We start from the raw sequence: 13,118 nt of genomic DNA on the forward strand, positions 1-13,118 counted from the left end.
TTCATGCCTGCAAATCAAATTAATTAATGCAAGAAAAAAATCTGAATCCCAGTAACAACAGGAGCAAAAGTGTTAGTCAACAGGTATCTTGCCAAACAATGGATGTGGGATAATTTCACTGTTCTAGCTATTGCTTATTTGTAATGCATTAGATCATCACTTCAAGACTTCCATTAACTCAATAGCAACTCAAGTTTTAATCCAAATTATAAAAAAGAAGAAAAAAGAATAAAAGGTAAGGAATTGCAGCGCACAATGACATGCCATGCCAGATTACTAGTGCATCAAGCTGTATATAAAAATTAAAATAAGTGTGTGTGTTTGTTTAACTGAAGTGAAATAGTTCAGGTACATGCTCTGAGATTTTATTATTACGAAACACTGATGTACTGGCTAAAGAGCAAAAACCAGCCTCCTCTCTCACTCAGCTGCATCATGCCAATGGTTTCCAATATTATATGCATCCAACAATTTAATTGGTACTCTACCTTCAAAACATTGTTAAGACCTATCTGTTAAATGAAGCTAATGCCTTAAGATGGTATATAATCACCAATTCTAGGACAGGAATGAAAGCTACAGAAAGTTAAAGCTGAAAAAACTTAAAACTAGAGGTGTTCTGGCCTCACTGCTTCTGTGGAATTGCAGACTAGTGAAGTAAATTTTCAGCTCTAAAACCTCGGGACAGCATAATTACAGAAGGCTCAGTCTACTAGAGATACAAGCCCCTGGCAAAGTGAAAAACAAAACCAAGGAATTGCCAATTAGGAAAGAAAAAAAAAGGGTGGTGAGGGGGTACTAAATCTGCATTTACAAGCAAGTTAGTGATTCAGTCAGTTGGACTAGATGATCATTGTAGGTCTCATACAACTGAAATAGTCTATTCTATAAATTCAGTATGAAACAGTTTAGGTATTTTGTTATGATAAATAAAAAGTATTTTTATGAGGAAGGTGGAAGGAAGCTTACAATTCCTTTTTAATCAGTGTAAATGACTTCATTATACAAACAGAGTCTTGCTTTTAAATTACAAAATTAAAGTGGGACAAAATAGTCAAAGTATTTTAATCTCAAAAGGCATTTTGTGTTAGGAGAGATAACAGAATGGTACTGGAACTATTTGTTATGGCTTGTAAGCATGCTGAATACAAATCAGATGGCAGCATGTAACTAGTAATGAAAACTATGCAAGCTCCATGGGTTACAGGCAGACCTCACACTTGCAAAAGGAGCTGGAAATAACTCCAACTAAAACATGGCTCTCAGTAATTATTACTACTACAGCCTGACTGTTGCTTAAATTGATACTGTTTATATCCCATAAATCCATTGCTCAAAGTGTCCATTCACCCAAATTTTAGTTGTTTTCAGTGCAGCAACCATAGGCAGAAGTTTAGAAAAAGCCAATTTGAAAGGGAAAAGAAAAAACAAGCAGCATAATGAAAAAGCAAGTCAGTTTTGTGTTATTCCTAAATTGGTTTAATATTACATGGTTTAGAAAAAAAATAAATCCTTAAGTACTTCAGAAGAATGCAGTTTATTTTAATGTAAGGCACACCTTAAAGTGAAATCAGACTGCAGAAGTATTGGACTAACTCATCAACTGTTACATGCATTTAGAAGTTTGAAAGTGCAGTTCCGGCTAGCAAAAGGAAGGAAGAACATCCAGCTGCTGCTCTCTCCTCAAACCCACTGTCTCCACAAACCAGACATGAAAAGTTCTGTCACAGCTTACAAGCAGTACTGTAGTAAAACCTGCATTTCTATGGGTCAAAAGCAGGAAACTTTTAGTAGGGATTAACTTTTGTTTTCAAATAATGAATCTCATCAAATTTTGGTGAAGTATTTTCTAGGATGACCCCACAAGCAAGAGTCTATACTAATCAACTTTTAGTTTCAACAATGGGTATTAAAGAAAGAGCTAACCATTTAAATGATTAGCTGTACATAAAAAGATAAGAAAACATCAGTTCATGATATGCAGAACAAACATTGCTTTTCCATTATGTTTTTAAAAGAATGTCAACAACAAGCACAGAGACAGATAGGCAATTAAAAAAGCATACATATTTATAAAAAAATAAATAAAAATTACCACAGAACTGAGGTCACTCTAATGGGAAAATAAAAAAAGAACACATTAGAGAAATTAGGGTTAAATGTTAAAGAAAAAGGAGGCTAACTTTCAAACAAAATGCAATTCTGCATTTTTTTTGCACCATCTAAACAAGATAGCATTAGTAAGACAGAAATATAAATAAAAATGGATGCAAACAAAGATGACAACTACATTTCTAGTAAGTTATAGCTAGTATGGTTACATGGTTTACTAGCTTTGCTTCAGAACCAATCCAAAGTAGAGTCTAAAGGCACACAAGTCACAGATAAAATGTGGTAGAACAAACTGATCCAATTAAACAAAAAAAAAAAAAAAAAAAAAGGGGGTGGGTGGGTTAGTTTTTGAGCAAGTTTAAAGTTTGTCCTGAATTTCAATCCATGCAATGGGTTGAATATGTAATGGAAAAACAGTCCTTGTCATTTTACCAATAACTTGAAAAACCTACACACATGAGACCTCAAAATAAAAATAATGTGGTAATGTGTTCAAGTAAAGCTACAATACTGCAGCTTATAACAAAATTTGGCGTAACATAATCAGGAAAAACTTTTTTCCATATCCATCATTCCAAAAACCCAACTGTAATAGCAAAATTTGTCTCCTTAAGTGTCTGCATATTTGTCTCCCTATGTATGTTTGCAGAAACAGAACCTTTTACAGAGCCTTCTCCAAGGCACAAGGTCAGTGAGAGACTTTCTATAGCCCAGGGCAGGTAATTCAATCTCAGGATCGCAGCAGGTTAGGGTGACAGGGCATGTGTTTTATGCACTAATTTCATTAATCAACTTGATTTAGATGGTACTGCAATATGAGCAACAAGCAAGAAAATTAAGGTTCAGCATCATTCCTTGTCTTAGAAAAAATGACATTATGGATTATTTCTAGTAGAAAATAATTTTAGTGACAGACTATGAACAGAGAGCATCACATCTGTAACATTAATGGTAACAGTTTAACTGGTTAGTCAACATTTAAAGACCTTTAGTTAACTAATACCTGACACATACCAACTTTCCCCCACCCTCTGCACCTCAGGATAACAGTCTTTAACATTCAGGATAAAGGTCTTGATGCTTTGACAGCAATGAAGTATCACATCAACATCTAACCAAGGACTTATTTCTAGGGTTTTTTGATTTTATTTGACTTCCGTGGTCACAACACATCAGCAATTTATATACTTTCAGAAATGAAATATGAATGGTACTGTATCAGTTTGCTAGGCAAACAAAAATTGCTTAGTTAATATAATCCGAAATCTTAAAAAAAATTTTTTTCTATCCACCATACGGATACTGTGGTAATGAGAGTTGCATGTTTCTGAACAGGAAGAACAAAAAGATTTCAAGTAACCTTTTAAAACCTTTGGGGGTGGGAGGGGAAACCCAAACCCAAAAATATCCACCACAAAAACCAGCTCAGATACCAAAGCTTCTCATAGATCTTTATTGTGAGGAGGAACTGGAATGGAGTTTGAGTCCCTTATCAGGGCCAGTCAGTAAAACAATTTCATAAGAAAAGAGTATTTTGACGTATGTTCAAAGTTTGATCAGAATTTATGTTAAGGAGGTTTTATTTCCATTCATTACGTAATGTTTCAGCACAAGAAATTCACACGTGAAATACAGATAAACAGCACCATTTAATTCATCTGTCCTTTCCTCTACCACATATTTTCTATCTAAAACAGTAATATAATCTACGCACAAAGTGGAGGTTTATTTTGTTCCCAGAGGAATTACCTAGTTTTGTGTGATTGGTTTTGTTCTTAAACCACAGCAGGAGACATTTCCAGACACTGCCATTTACGGATAACACCAGTTCTATAAGGCACTCGACCACTGGTATGTGCTTACATTCCAACTTACTTGGTTACTTGGTTATCTTACACCTGGTGAACCTAAAGATTGAAACCTGTGGCCTAAATGTACGTACCAAGATGCTGTTAGGCTTTTTTTTTTCCTCTATACTATGGTATTTAATTCACTTATGACCTGTGCCTTGATTTATCCAATCTCTAAGTAATTACACACTATGTATTAAACGTGTGAATTTACATGCTCTTTGTTCACAGCAGAAAGAAAATCCTCACGGCAAGTTTCCTGCACAGCTCTGAACAAGGCAGGTCTTTGCACCAGGAACCCTCATTTGTAGAACAGAAATTCTTATCTGTTAATTCTCCCTTCTGTTTTCTCTATTGATACTGTCAGGAAGGGAAAGAACTATACCTTTTACAACTCTATAGCCATGATCTTGCATGATGAACCCCAGGTGTGACTATGATGGAGATAATTGGAATAATAGATCTGGAGACTCTGCTTTTCTACATGCAAATTCATAGCACACATCTGATTAGTTAAGAACAAACAGGAGAGCAAAATATTTTCTTATCAGCTTAAGCATGTTATTTTTCAAAATGCCAAAATTCCATATATTTCCTTTCCATTCACTGACACTTCAGTCTTTTTTCTCCCATCTACTATTCACTGCAACATAAACCACCTACAAATTCACTGTATCTTTTAAGCTATTTCAATCAAACTGTTTAAGAACATTAATGAAGGAATCAAATAACTAGCAGTGTTATAGCTGACCGTATTTCAGGGGTTATAGAAAAAGTTTAATACTCACAATGAAAGCTCTCAAAGTACTCTGCAAGTATCAGTCTGAACTTTCTACAAACAGTATAGAATACCATGCCCACAAAATCAGCTACTTGTTCACCACCACAAAGCAGGTAAGTGATCATGATGGAAACACATTTCCCGACTATGTAATGAGCTATTGTGGAAGTTTATGCACCCTACAACAGACCTATATAATATATATATCCACAGGGAATGTCTAAAAATAAAAAGAATGCTGTATGTAATTTGTAAGTGTTTGCACTATCTGTGTCACCTTCAGTTAAAATTCTTCCCATAAATAGCCAAAGACAGATGACTAAGGATGTCCAAACACAAGGCATAAGGTCATTTAGTTTTGAAGCACTGTGTATAACTGCCACAAACCTAAACTATAAATTATTGAAAAGAAGGGCCATATTTACATTACATAAATGAAAATTTAAATTTTTGAAATTTACATTTCCCCAATCTAGTGAATTATCTGCTTTATGAACAATTAATCACCTTTACAGCAAGTACTCTTATCAGCCTCAATAGAAACACAATAACAAAATATTTGAGTTCATGGGAAAGCAGAAAATATGCAAAATTTTTAGTCAATTACATTAAGGTCCTGAACATGTCTCCCTTAGCTACCATCTCTTTCCCCCTTCATCAAAAATGCATCTATTTTTAAACTAAATGATACAAAGCAACCACCTAATTTCTTCCCTTTAGAACTGATCATATTTTGCAGAAGTATGTATTTAAGAAGCTCTTTGAATTTAATCTAACCACCTAATGTGAAGTAATAAACCCAGCACACCAAACCAAAGCCATACAGTTCTCACTTACCTCAGCATTGTAGAATTTGGTTTTCACATCTAGTGGTTTAAGAACCTGAAAGAAATGGGAAAGAAACAAACTGACAATTGGTTTCTCAGACAATTTCAGCATTAAACTGTTCGTAAGTGCTAGGATCTTTACTAAAGTTATTTTCTTTTTGATCTTACATAGAACAGGTGCATAATGGAATACATGATACAATCAGTTCAGCTAAAACCTCACAATTCACAGTATGTACTTGTTGCTTCTTACTTGCACACTTGACTGCTTTACTTCTAAGCCGTTTTCTCAGATTGAAAACAAATGCTTGTCCACCTAAGTACTGGCCTCTTATGAAACTGGGCAAATCCAGTACACTAAGTAGATCTATGTCTTTAACATAACATCCTGAAGTGGTCTGCGCTTGCTTCAAGCCAGAACCCTATAATATTTACAAGTCCTTCAGTGTTCTGCAGAAGTTGCTGAGGGCTCAATTTAATTTATTTTTAGAGAAGAACTATTTGTGTGATTAGTTTAAGCAACAAACCATTACTAGGCTTCATTTCCTTCTTGCAAATGCAACTGTTACAAGATATAAAAAAGCCAGTAAATCATTTTAATTGCATGAGATCAAATCAACAAGAGAAAACAATTTGATGACATAAAAGATGATAATAAAGTATTGGCTCTTAAGTGCTTGAATTGTGCATAAAGCCACTACACTTAACACATTCAAATATGAAATGGATATACATGATGTAACTGAAAGAAGTAATCTATTATACTCATAAGGAAATTGAATTAAATTATCTTGCTGAATACAGATTTCCCTTTCCACAAGCAAACTCCTCTTTTGTTTACACATAAGTATACTGCAACCTGAAAGACCCCTGAAGTTCCACATTGTGAATAAAGTTTTTAGCCCTGAAGAATTCAAGATTAAAAAGTACTCTTTACAGAGATTTCTGCATTATAAGAGGCATAATCTTAACTCTCCAGTCAGAAAAAAGCCAGTCATTTAGGCTTTTGCTGGTTAAGGGTTTTTTTCCACCGAATATTTTCCTTCAGAGAGCTTCTTAATAATTCCCCTAAATGCTGATTTCTCTCTTTTTCTGATAAACAAAATGAATTTCCATTCATTCTAGTAAATTCCAAGTGGCCAAAAAAAAAAAAAAAAATTACTGTGAGATTCAAACCTCCCCACACCCCCCAAACCAAACAACCACCAAACCCCAGAAAGAATCATTCCTTCTCCATATAAACATAATGGTGTTAATTACTCAGAGAAAACTTTGGAAGACGCACTATGTATCGGTATGGAGCTATACACAGTGCTTGAAAAGGAAGCTGTAACTTTGTTTTGTTCAGCTTAGTTCAACAACTGTAACCCCTGTTCAACTTAGAAGATCCTAGAAAATACAACTGAAAAAGTGAGAATCTGTCAGAGAAAATGCTTTGGGGTTATGGGGGGGTTTTTTATTATGATTATAAAATAGCTGCTGGCACCTCAACACTAGCAACCACAATTCCCATTGTAAACATTGTTCAGTTTTCTGTAACATTTTTTTGTTTATTCTCAATTTTATAGCTGCTGTCTCCATGTCAAATTTGAAAAATAACAACCAAAATCGCTCAGTGAGTGTTTTTCTCATAGTACATCAGAGGGGATTTATAGAATGGTGTTAAAGTGCATATATACTTTTTGAGAAGCTTTTACGCTTCCTTCTTTCAAGGAAGAGCTTCAAATTCGACAGATAGCTGGCCTTAGCTATTGTGACATTAAAGATGCCTGTTGGATTCAGTTTAAAAAACAGAGAAATTACAATATGCATGTAGAACCTTGAAAAAATGTGCACAAATAAGTTTCTATATCAAATCTAAAGAAGACATCAACACGTTGAACAAGGCTCTGGCAAGAACAAGGGTAGGGAAGGGAGAGAAAAGGAGAACTGGAGGCCTGCAGATGCGTATGTTATCAGAGAAAGCCTAGAAGGAACAGAGGGACAGAATACAGAATTCCTGGGGGGCAAAGAATGGAAAAACGGAAACAGTTTCACAAGGACAGCAAGACAAAACACACAAAAATGAAAAGCAGCTTCAATGAAGATGAAGAAACACCGTAGAGTTTGGGTTCAGAGGACAGTGTAACACACAGATCGGTATGGAATGATTTTCCTTAGGATTGTCTGGAAACACCTTTCACTAATCAATACCTGCCATTGCAAGGCATAAAAGTACTAAAGCACTCAGGCGTTCTTTGTAGTGCATGGTAACTTAGCCTTCTACAGACTGAAATGACTTCATGAAGTATCTATATAGAGTACTAGAAGAGAGCAAAATGAAATCATCTACAACTCACAAAAGATAAGGTCTCAATTATATAATGCTCCTGTATTGCCAAACACTGTTGAGATCATCTGAAAACGTATTTAGTAAAGCACACCACCTGATCCTCCATTCTACAGGAAACAGATCAATTACCCAAGTCTCAGCATATTTCTCTAAAAAATAAACAACCATTAAATGCACAGCCAAAATAGACTCCTGCCAGAATCACTCCACAGCTAACAGTAATTTCCTGTTTTCCTCAGGTACTCCAACCTCAAGTCTTGAAATTTGTGCAGTGGAACAAAAGGTTTCAACTCTCCCAGTGACTTTTGTGAATACTAGTCAGATATAACACATTAGATTTATTTGCTCAGTTTCTTTTAAAAAGCAAACCATTAAGTTCCAACTTAAAAAAGGTTACATACATAATCTAAACTCAAAGATGTGTCAAAGTCAGAATGAACAATACTTGTTCTGCTTAAAAATAATCATAACGCTGGCTGCTATAAAAAGGATTAAAGTAGATTTTTCTTTCTCAATGAATAAAAATTCTAAGATGCAGTATATATTTTTTCTGAAATCTTTAACTGCATAGTAATTAGAAACCATCAGTTCATGTGAAGTTTGAATGAAAGGGTTTATATGTTCAGTTTTAAAAGTCAGATTTTTAGTATGTAAAAGTGCTTTTGAAGTATTAAGTTTTAAAATGGGTTTTCCACATTGACCCACTCATTACAAGTAGAATACCTCATGCAATACCTGAAATTTGAAGAACTTCCTGAAGTACATCTTCTCTCCTGTCTGCGTAGTGTAACTTACTGCACAAACCAGGCTGAAAGAAACAATTATTATTTTTTTTAATATTAATTTCTTTACATTTTGTGACTATACCAAAGCAGGAACAGAATAGCATGCACATGCTGCAGTTTTAATTAAGCTCATTTAATCATAGAAAAATGTAAAACCTTACATGTGTGTCCCTATCTCCTTTACTTCGTGATGGATCACATCGTCAATGCAACAGTCAGGTTTAAGTTCTGCCACCGCAGCACTAGAAGCTGAAAGGTTCAAGCGCTGAGAACTTGTCTGAAGATCAGCCTGGCAACAAAAAAACAGATACAAAGCATTGCTTAGAACTGCAGGTGCTTAAAGCAATCTAAAGAAAAATAACTTGTTATGAAGTACTACATTTCACTGAGCATTTTTGTACCGTATATTTTATATATATATATAAATAAAATATTTATTAAGATGATGAGATACTTGTCAAAGCTAAAGACAAGTTCTAAAATACATATAAATGGTCCAATCCTTTACCATGCAGCTTATAAACTCAAAGAATGGTTTGGGTTGGAAGGGACCTTAAAGATCATCTAGTTCCAACCCCCCTGCCATGGGCAGGGACACCTTCCACTAGACCAGGTTGCTCCAAGCCCCATCCAGCCTGGCCTTGAGCACCGCCAGGGACCGGGCATCCACAGCAGCTCTGGGCAGCCTGTTCCCATCTCACCACTCTATTTGCTTTTTACATTGAGTTCCATAGCAACTTCTGAATTTTCTGTTCTCAATGTATTATTTGTTCAGCAGAAAATGCAAACCAAGTAAAGAACACATTTGAAATATAAAGCAAAATACTTACAATACAAAATAAAATAAAATAAAAAAAACCACACCCACCCCAAAAGTAAAAAAAAAAAACCAACAGGCATGCTTTATAGATACTTGATTTGATGACCTCATTAGAAGTGCAATTTAGCAAATATAGCTCCTATTCTTTAGCTGTGGAAGTTTTGCTACACCAACTCTCCAGAGAAGCTTTATAACATATTTTTTTTTATACAATCCTAGGTTTTTATTTTAATTTGTAATATGTCTGTCAATGTCTGTTTTCATGTCTTATTGTTTCCAATTTCCAGGTATATTTTCTGGATTGGAAAAAGTGACACATATTTTGTGAAGTCTATATATTAGCATTAAACATACAAGATACTGTCAGAAAACATACTCAGCATTTTTAATAGATCTTTTAATAGATTAAAAGATTTAAATTATTTAAATAATAATTTTTAAATATTAACATTTTAATAAGTTGATTTATTTTCCACATACCTTCACCAGTATGTCCTTGACAACTTGATTACTATCATTATGTACACTAATGTAACTAGAAAATGTCTCTCCCAGAAATATATTTCTGTTACAAAAATAAAATAAAACAAAATATGTTTAGTAACAGTTATTTAAAAAAAATACAGAACATTTCACTGAAACACCTTTAAGTTCTAATTAAAAAATATATATACACACACGTTTGTCAGATCAAAGCCTAAAAGTACGCTGGCATTTTCACACCCATACTTCTAAATGTAATCCTTCTAAGAAACTTCTAAGAAACTAAAATTACTGTAATAAACTCTGTTAGTCTAAGATGTGGTTTATAGTAGTGTATTACATTAGAAATTCACCTACGGCTGCAAATTTCTTTCAGCCTCCAATCCTTGTTACATTCAGAGTCAGGCTACAGACAAGGAACATCAGGTAGCACACATTTATATATTATGTCACATCATAAATCAACACACAGATTATTTTTAAAATAATTGAACATCTCATTGCATAACAATGATGTCAAAAACCAAAGAAAAGTAATGAACACATCACTATTAAATGCATCCTAAACCTTGCATGTTACAGTGAGAGCAATTCATTCTTACCCAAAATTTTGAGGCAAAGTCAGCATTTCTCCTAGCATCAAAGTTTCTGCTCCCTTTACAGTAGAAGGATCATCTTTCATGAGTTGATAAAATATATTACCTGTAGAAATATCAAATTGCTAATATCTAAATATTTGCTATGTCCAAAGCTTTGTCTATGTTTAAGTTATGACACTTCATCACTTATTCAGATGGAATTTATTTTAGACATGTGTTTTACAACCAACTTGTTTAGGAATGAAATATGTATCTATAGGCTTGCCTATAAATATTAGTTATTTCCAGGCACGTACGTCCAATAAGTCATTCAGTATGCATAGCGAAGGGCACAATCCCAAAGGCATTATTCAAACTAAAACTTTAAGAGAAATTCTGCCTAAGTACAGTACATAACAGAACTAATTAGCTCCACTTACTATCTTCCCCTGCTTGCTTTGTATTTCCACACAATGCTCTCTTCTTAAATCTTTCACAGAATCGCAGACTGGCTGGGGTTGGAAGGGACCTCTGGAGATCATCTAGTGCAACCCCCTGCTAAAGCAGGCTCACCTACAGCAGGTTATACAGTCGCATCCAGGCAGGTTTTGAATCTCCAGAGAAGGAAACTCCACAGCCTCTCTGGGCAGCCTGTTCCAGGGCACGGTCACCCTCAAGGTAAGGACGTTCTACCTCATATTCAGGTGGAACTTCCTGTGTTGCAGTTTGTGCCCGTTGCCCCTTGTCCTGTCACTGGGCACCACTGAAAAAAGCCTGGCCCCAGCCTCTTCACACTCGCCCTTAAGATATTTGTAGACATTGATAAGATCCCCTCCCAGTCTCCTCTTCTCCAGGCTAAGCAGGCCCAGGTCCCTCAGCCTTTCCTCAGAAGGGAGATGGCTCCAGCCCCCTCACCATCTCTGTAGCCCTCTGCTAGACCCTCTCCAGTAGTTGTTCCCTGTCCCTCTTGAACTGGGGAGCCCAGAATTGGACACAGCACTCCAGGTGCTGCCTCACCAGGGCAGAGCAGAGGGGGAGGATCACCTTCCTCAACCTGCTGGCCACGCTCCTGCTGATCCCCCCAGGATCCCACTGGCCGCCTTGGCCACCAGGACACACTGCTGGCTCATGGGCACCTTGCTGTGCTCCAGCACTCCCAGGCCCTTCTCCACAGAGCTGCCTTCCAGCAGGTCAGCCCCAGCCTGTGCTGGTGCGTGGGGTTGTCCCTGCCCAGGTGCAGGACCCTACACTTGCCTCTGCTGAACTTCATCAGGTTCCTCCCCTCAACTCTCCAGCCTGTCCAGGTCTCGCTGAATGGCAGCGCAGCCTGCTGGGGTATCAGCCCCTGCTCCCAGCTCTGTATCATCAGCAAACCTGCCGAGGGGACACTCAGTCCCTTCATCCAGGTCACTGATGAATATGTTGACCAGGACTGGACCTAGTACCGACCCTTGGGGAACACCACAAGCCACAGACCTCCAGCCAGACTCTGCGCCACTACCACAACCCTCTGAGCCCTGTCATTCAGCCTCTTACTATACTGGACTTTTAGATTGCAACTATTACTGGGGGAAGAGCAAGGGATTTCCAGTTTACGACTGTACGCCAAGCATAACACAATTCAGAAGTAGCAATTCTTCCAAAACAATTTTCCATGGAACATGCATGTATTGGTTCCAATTACCAGGGCATTTTCTCCAGATAAAGAAGACAGTAACACCAAACTTTCTAGTTACACATTTCTCTCACAGCTGCCTTCCATCTTATGCATTAATTGCTCAGACTTTGAGGTCATGTGTTTGCAGTATCACGACCCAGCTTTCAAAGCTGTAGGTCAAGAATTGTAGCATACCCCTTGGTATTTTCCTATAGCCATTCCCAAACAAAATAAATGGCTGTTTCAGATTACCGTCTATGGGAGGTTGTAAGACTCCTCTGACATCTAAGTCTCAAATGCTCACATTGCTTAAACTGGTAATACATACATAATAATCAGTAAGTAGAAAAGATATACCTGGCAAATCTCTTTCTTCACAAGTCACTGGAATATTAGTAAATAAAGTAGGTTTGGTTAGCCTCATCACTGCAAAAAAAAAAAATCAGAAAATAAACCACAGGTCAATGATACAAGTACTTTTTATTTTTAAAAAATAATTGTTTTGTCTTCATGTCCTTCCAACAAGAAATCCCACAACCACCAAGTTTTAGCCTGAAAAAGGGTAACACCGTTTTGGTACACTTGGCCCTTTTTTAATATGAAAAAAATTCCCTGCTACCCTGAGACCCAAGAGCACTGGTGATGCCATTGTTCCTTCTTGCTTCATTCCTCCAGTGCACTAACATCTACTGCTTTCCATCTTACATGCTTAAGGTCTTATATCTGGTACAGCATTCAGTACTTTGTGGACTTCAGAAGTGTACCAGGTTCATTTTTTGTGGACTCTTTCAGGCTAAGCACTTACTCTGTGATTCTGGTTACTCTAGAATTGGACATGATGACTAGTACAGAGTCTTTCAAACACCAGGCTATAAGGAATTGCATTTACACTC

At 36.5% G+C, this 13,118-nt stretch overlaps 1 protein-coding gene across 4 annotated transcripts in view; it reads right to left on the bottom strand.

Moving 5' to 3' along the window:
- The window catches only part of LOC130142443 (trafficking protein particle complex subunit 13), a 35,556-nt gene that overhangs the window by 16,200 nt on the left and 6,238 nt on the right, over positions 1–13,118 (bottom strand). For 2 of the 4 annotated variants that reach the window (XM_056324386.1, XM_056324385.1), the window contains exons 2-8: positions 12,583–12,651; positions 10,593–10,692; positions 9,988–10,072; positions 8,849–8,976; positions 8,638–8,710; positions 5,581–5,625; positions 2,096–2,113 (exon numbers count right to left, since the gene is read on the bottom strand). In XM_056324386.1, the coding sequence (XP_056180361.1) occupies positions 2,096–2,113; positions 5,581–5,625; positions 8,638–8,710; positions 8,849–8,976; positions 9,988–10,072; positions 10,593–10,692; positions 12,583–12,651 (518 nt within the window). The remainder of the gene's footprint in view (positions 1–2,095; positions 2,114–5,580; positions 5,626–8,637; positions 8,711–8,848; positions 8,977–9,987; positions 10,073–10,592; positions 10,693–12,582; positions 12,652–13,118) is intronic. The other 2 variants (XM_056324388.1, XM_056324387.1) reach the window with 1 other exon arrangement.

The sequence above is a fragment of the Falco biarmicus genome, chromosome Z (genome assembly GCF_023638135.1).
Source record: "Falco biarmicus isolate bFalBia1 chromosome Z, bFalBia1.pri, whole genome shotgun sequence".
NCBI lineage: Eukaryota > Metazoa > Chordata > Aves > Falconiformes > Falconidae > Falco > Falco biarmicus.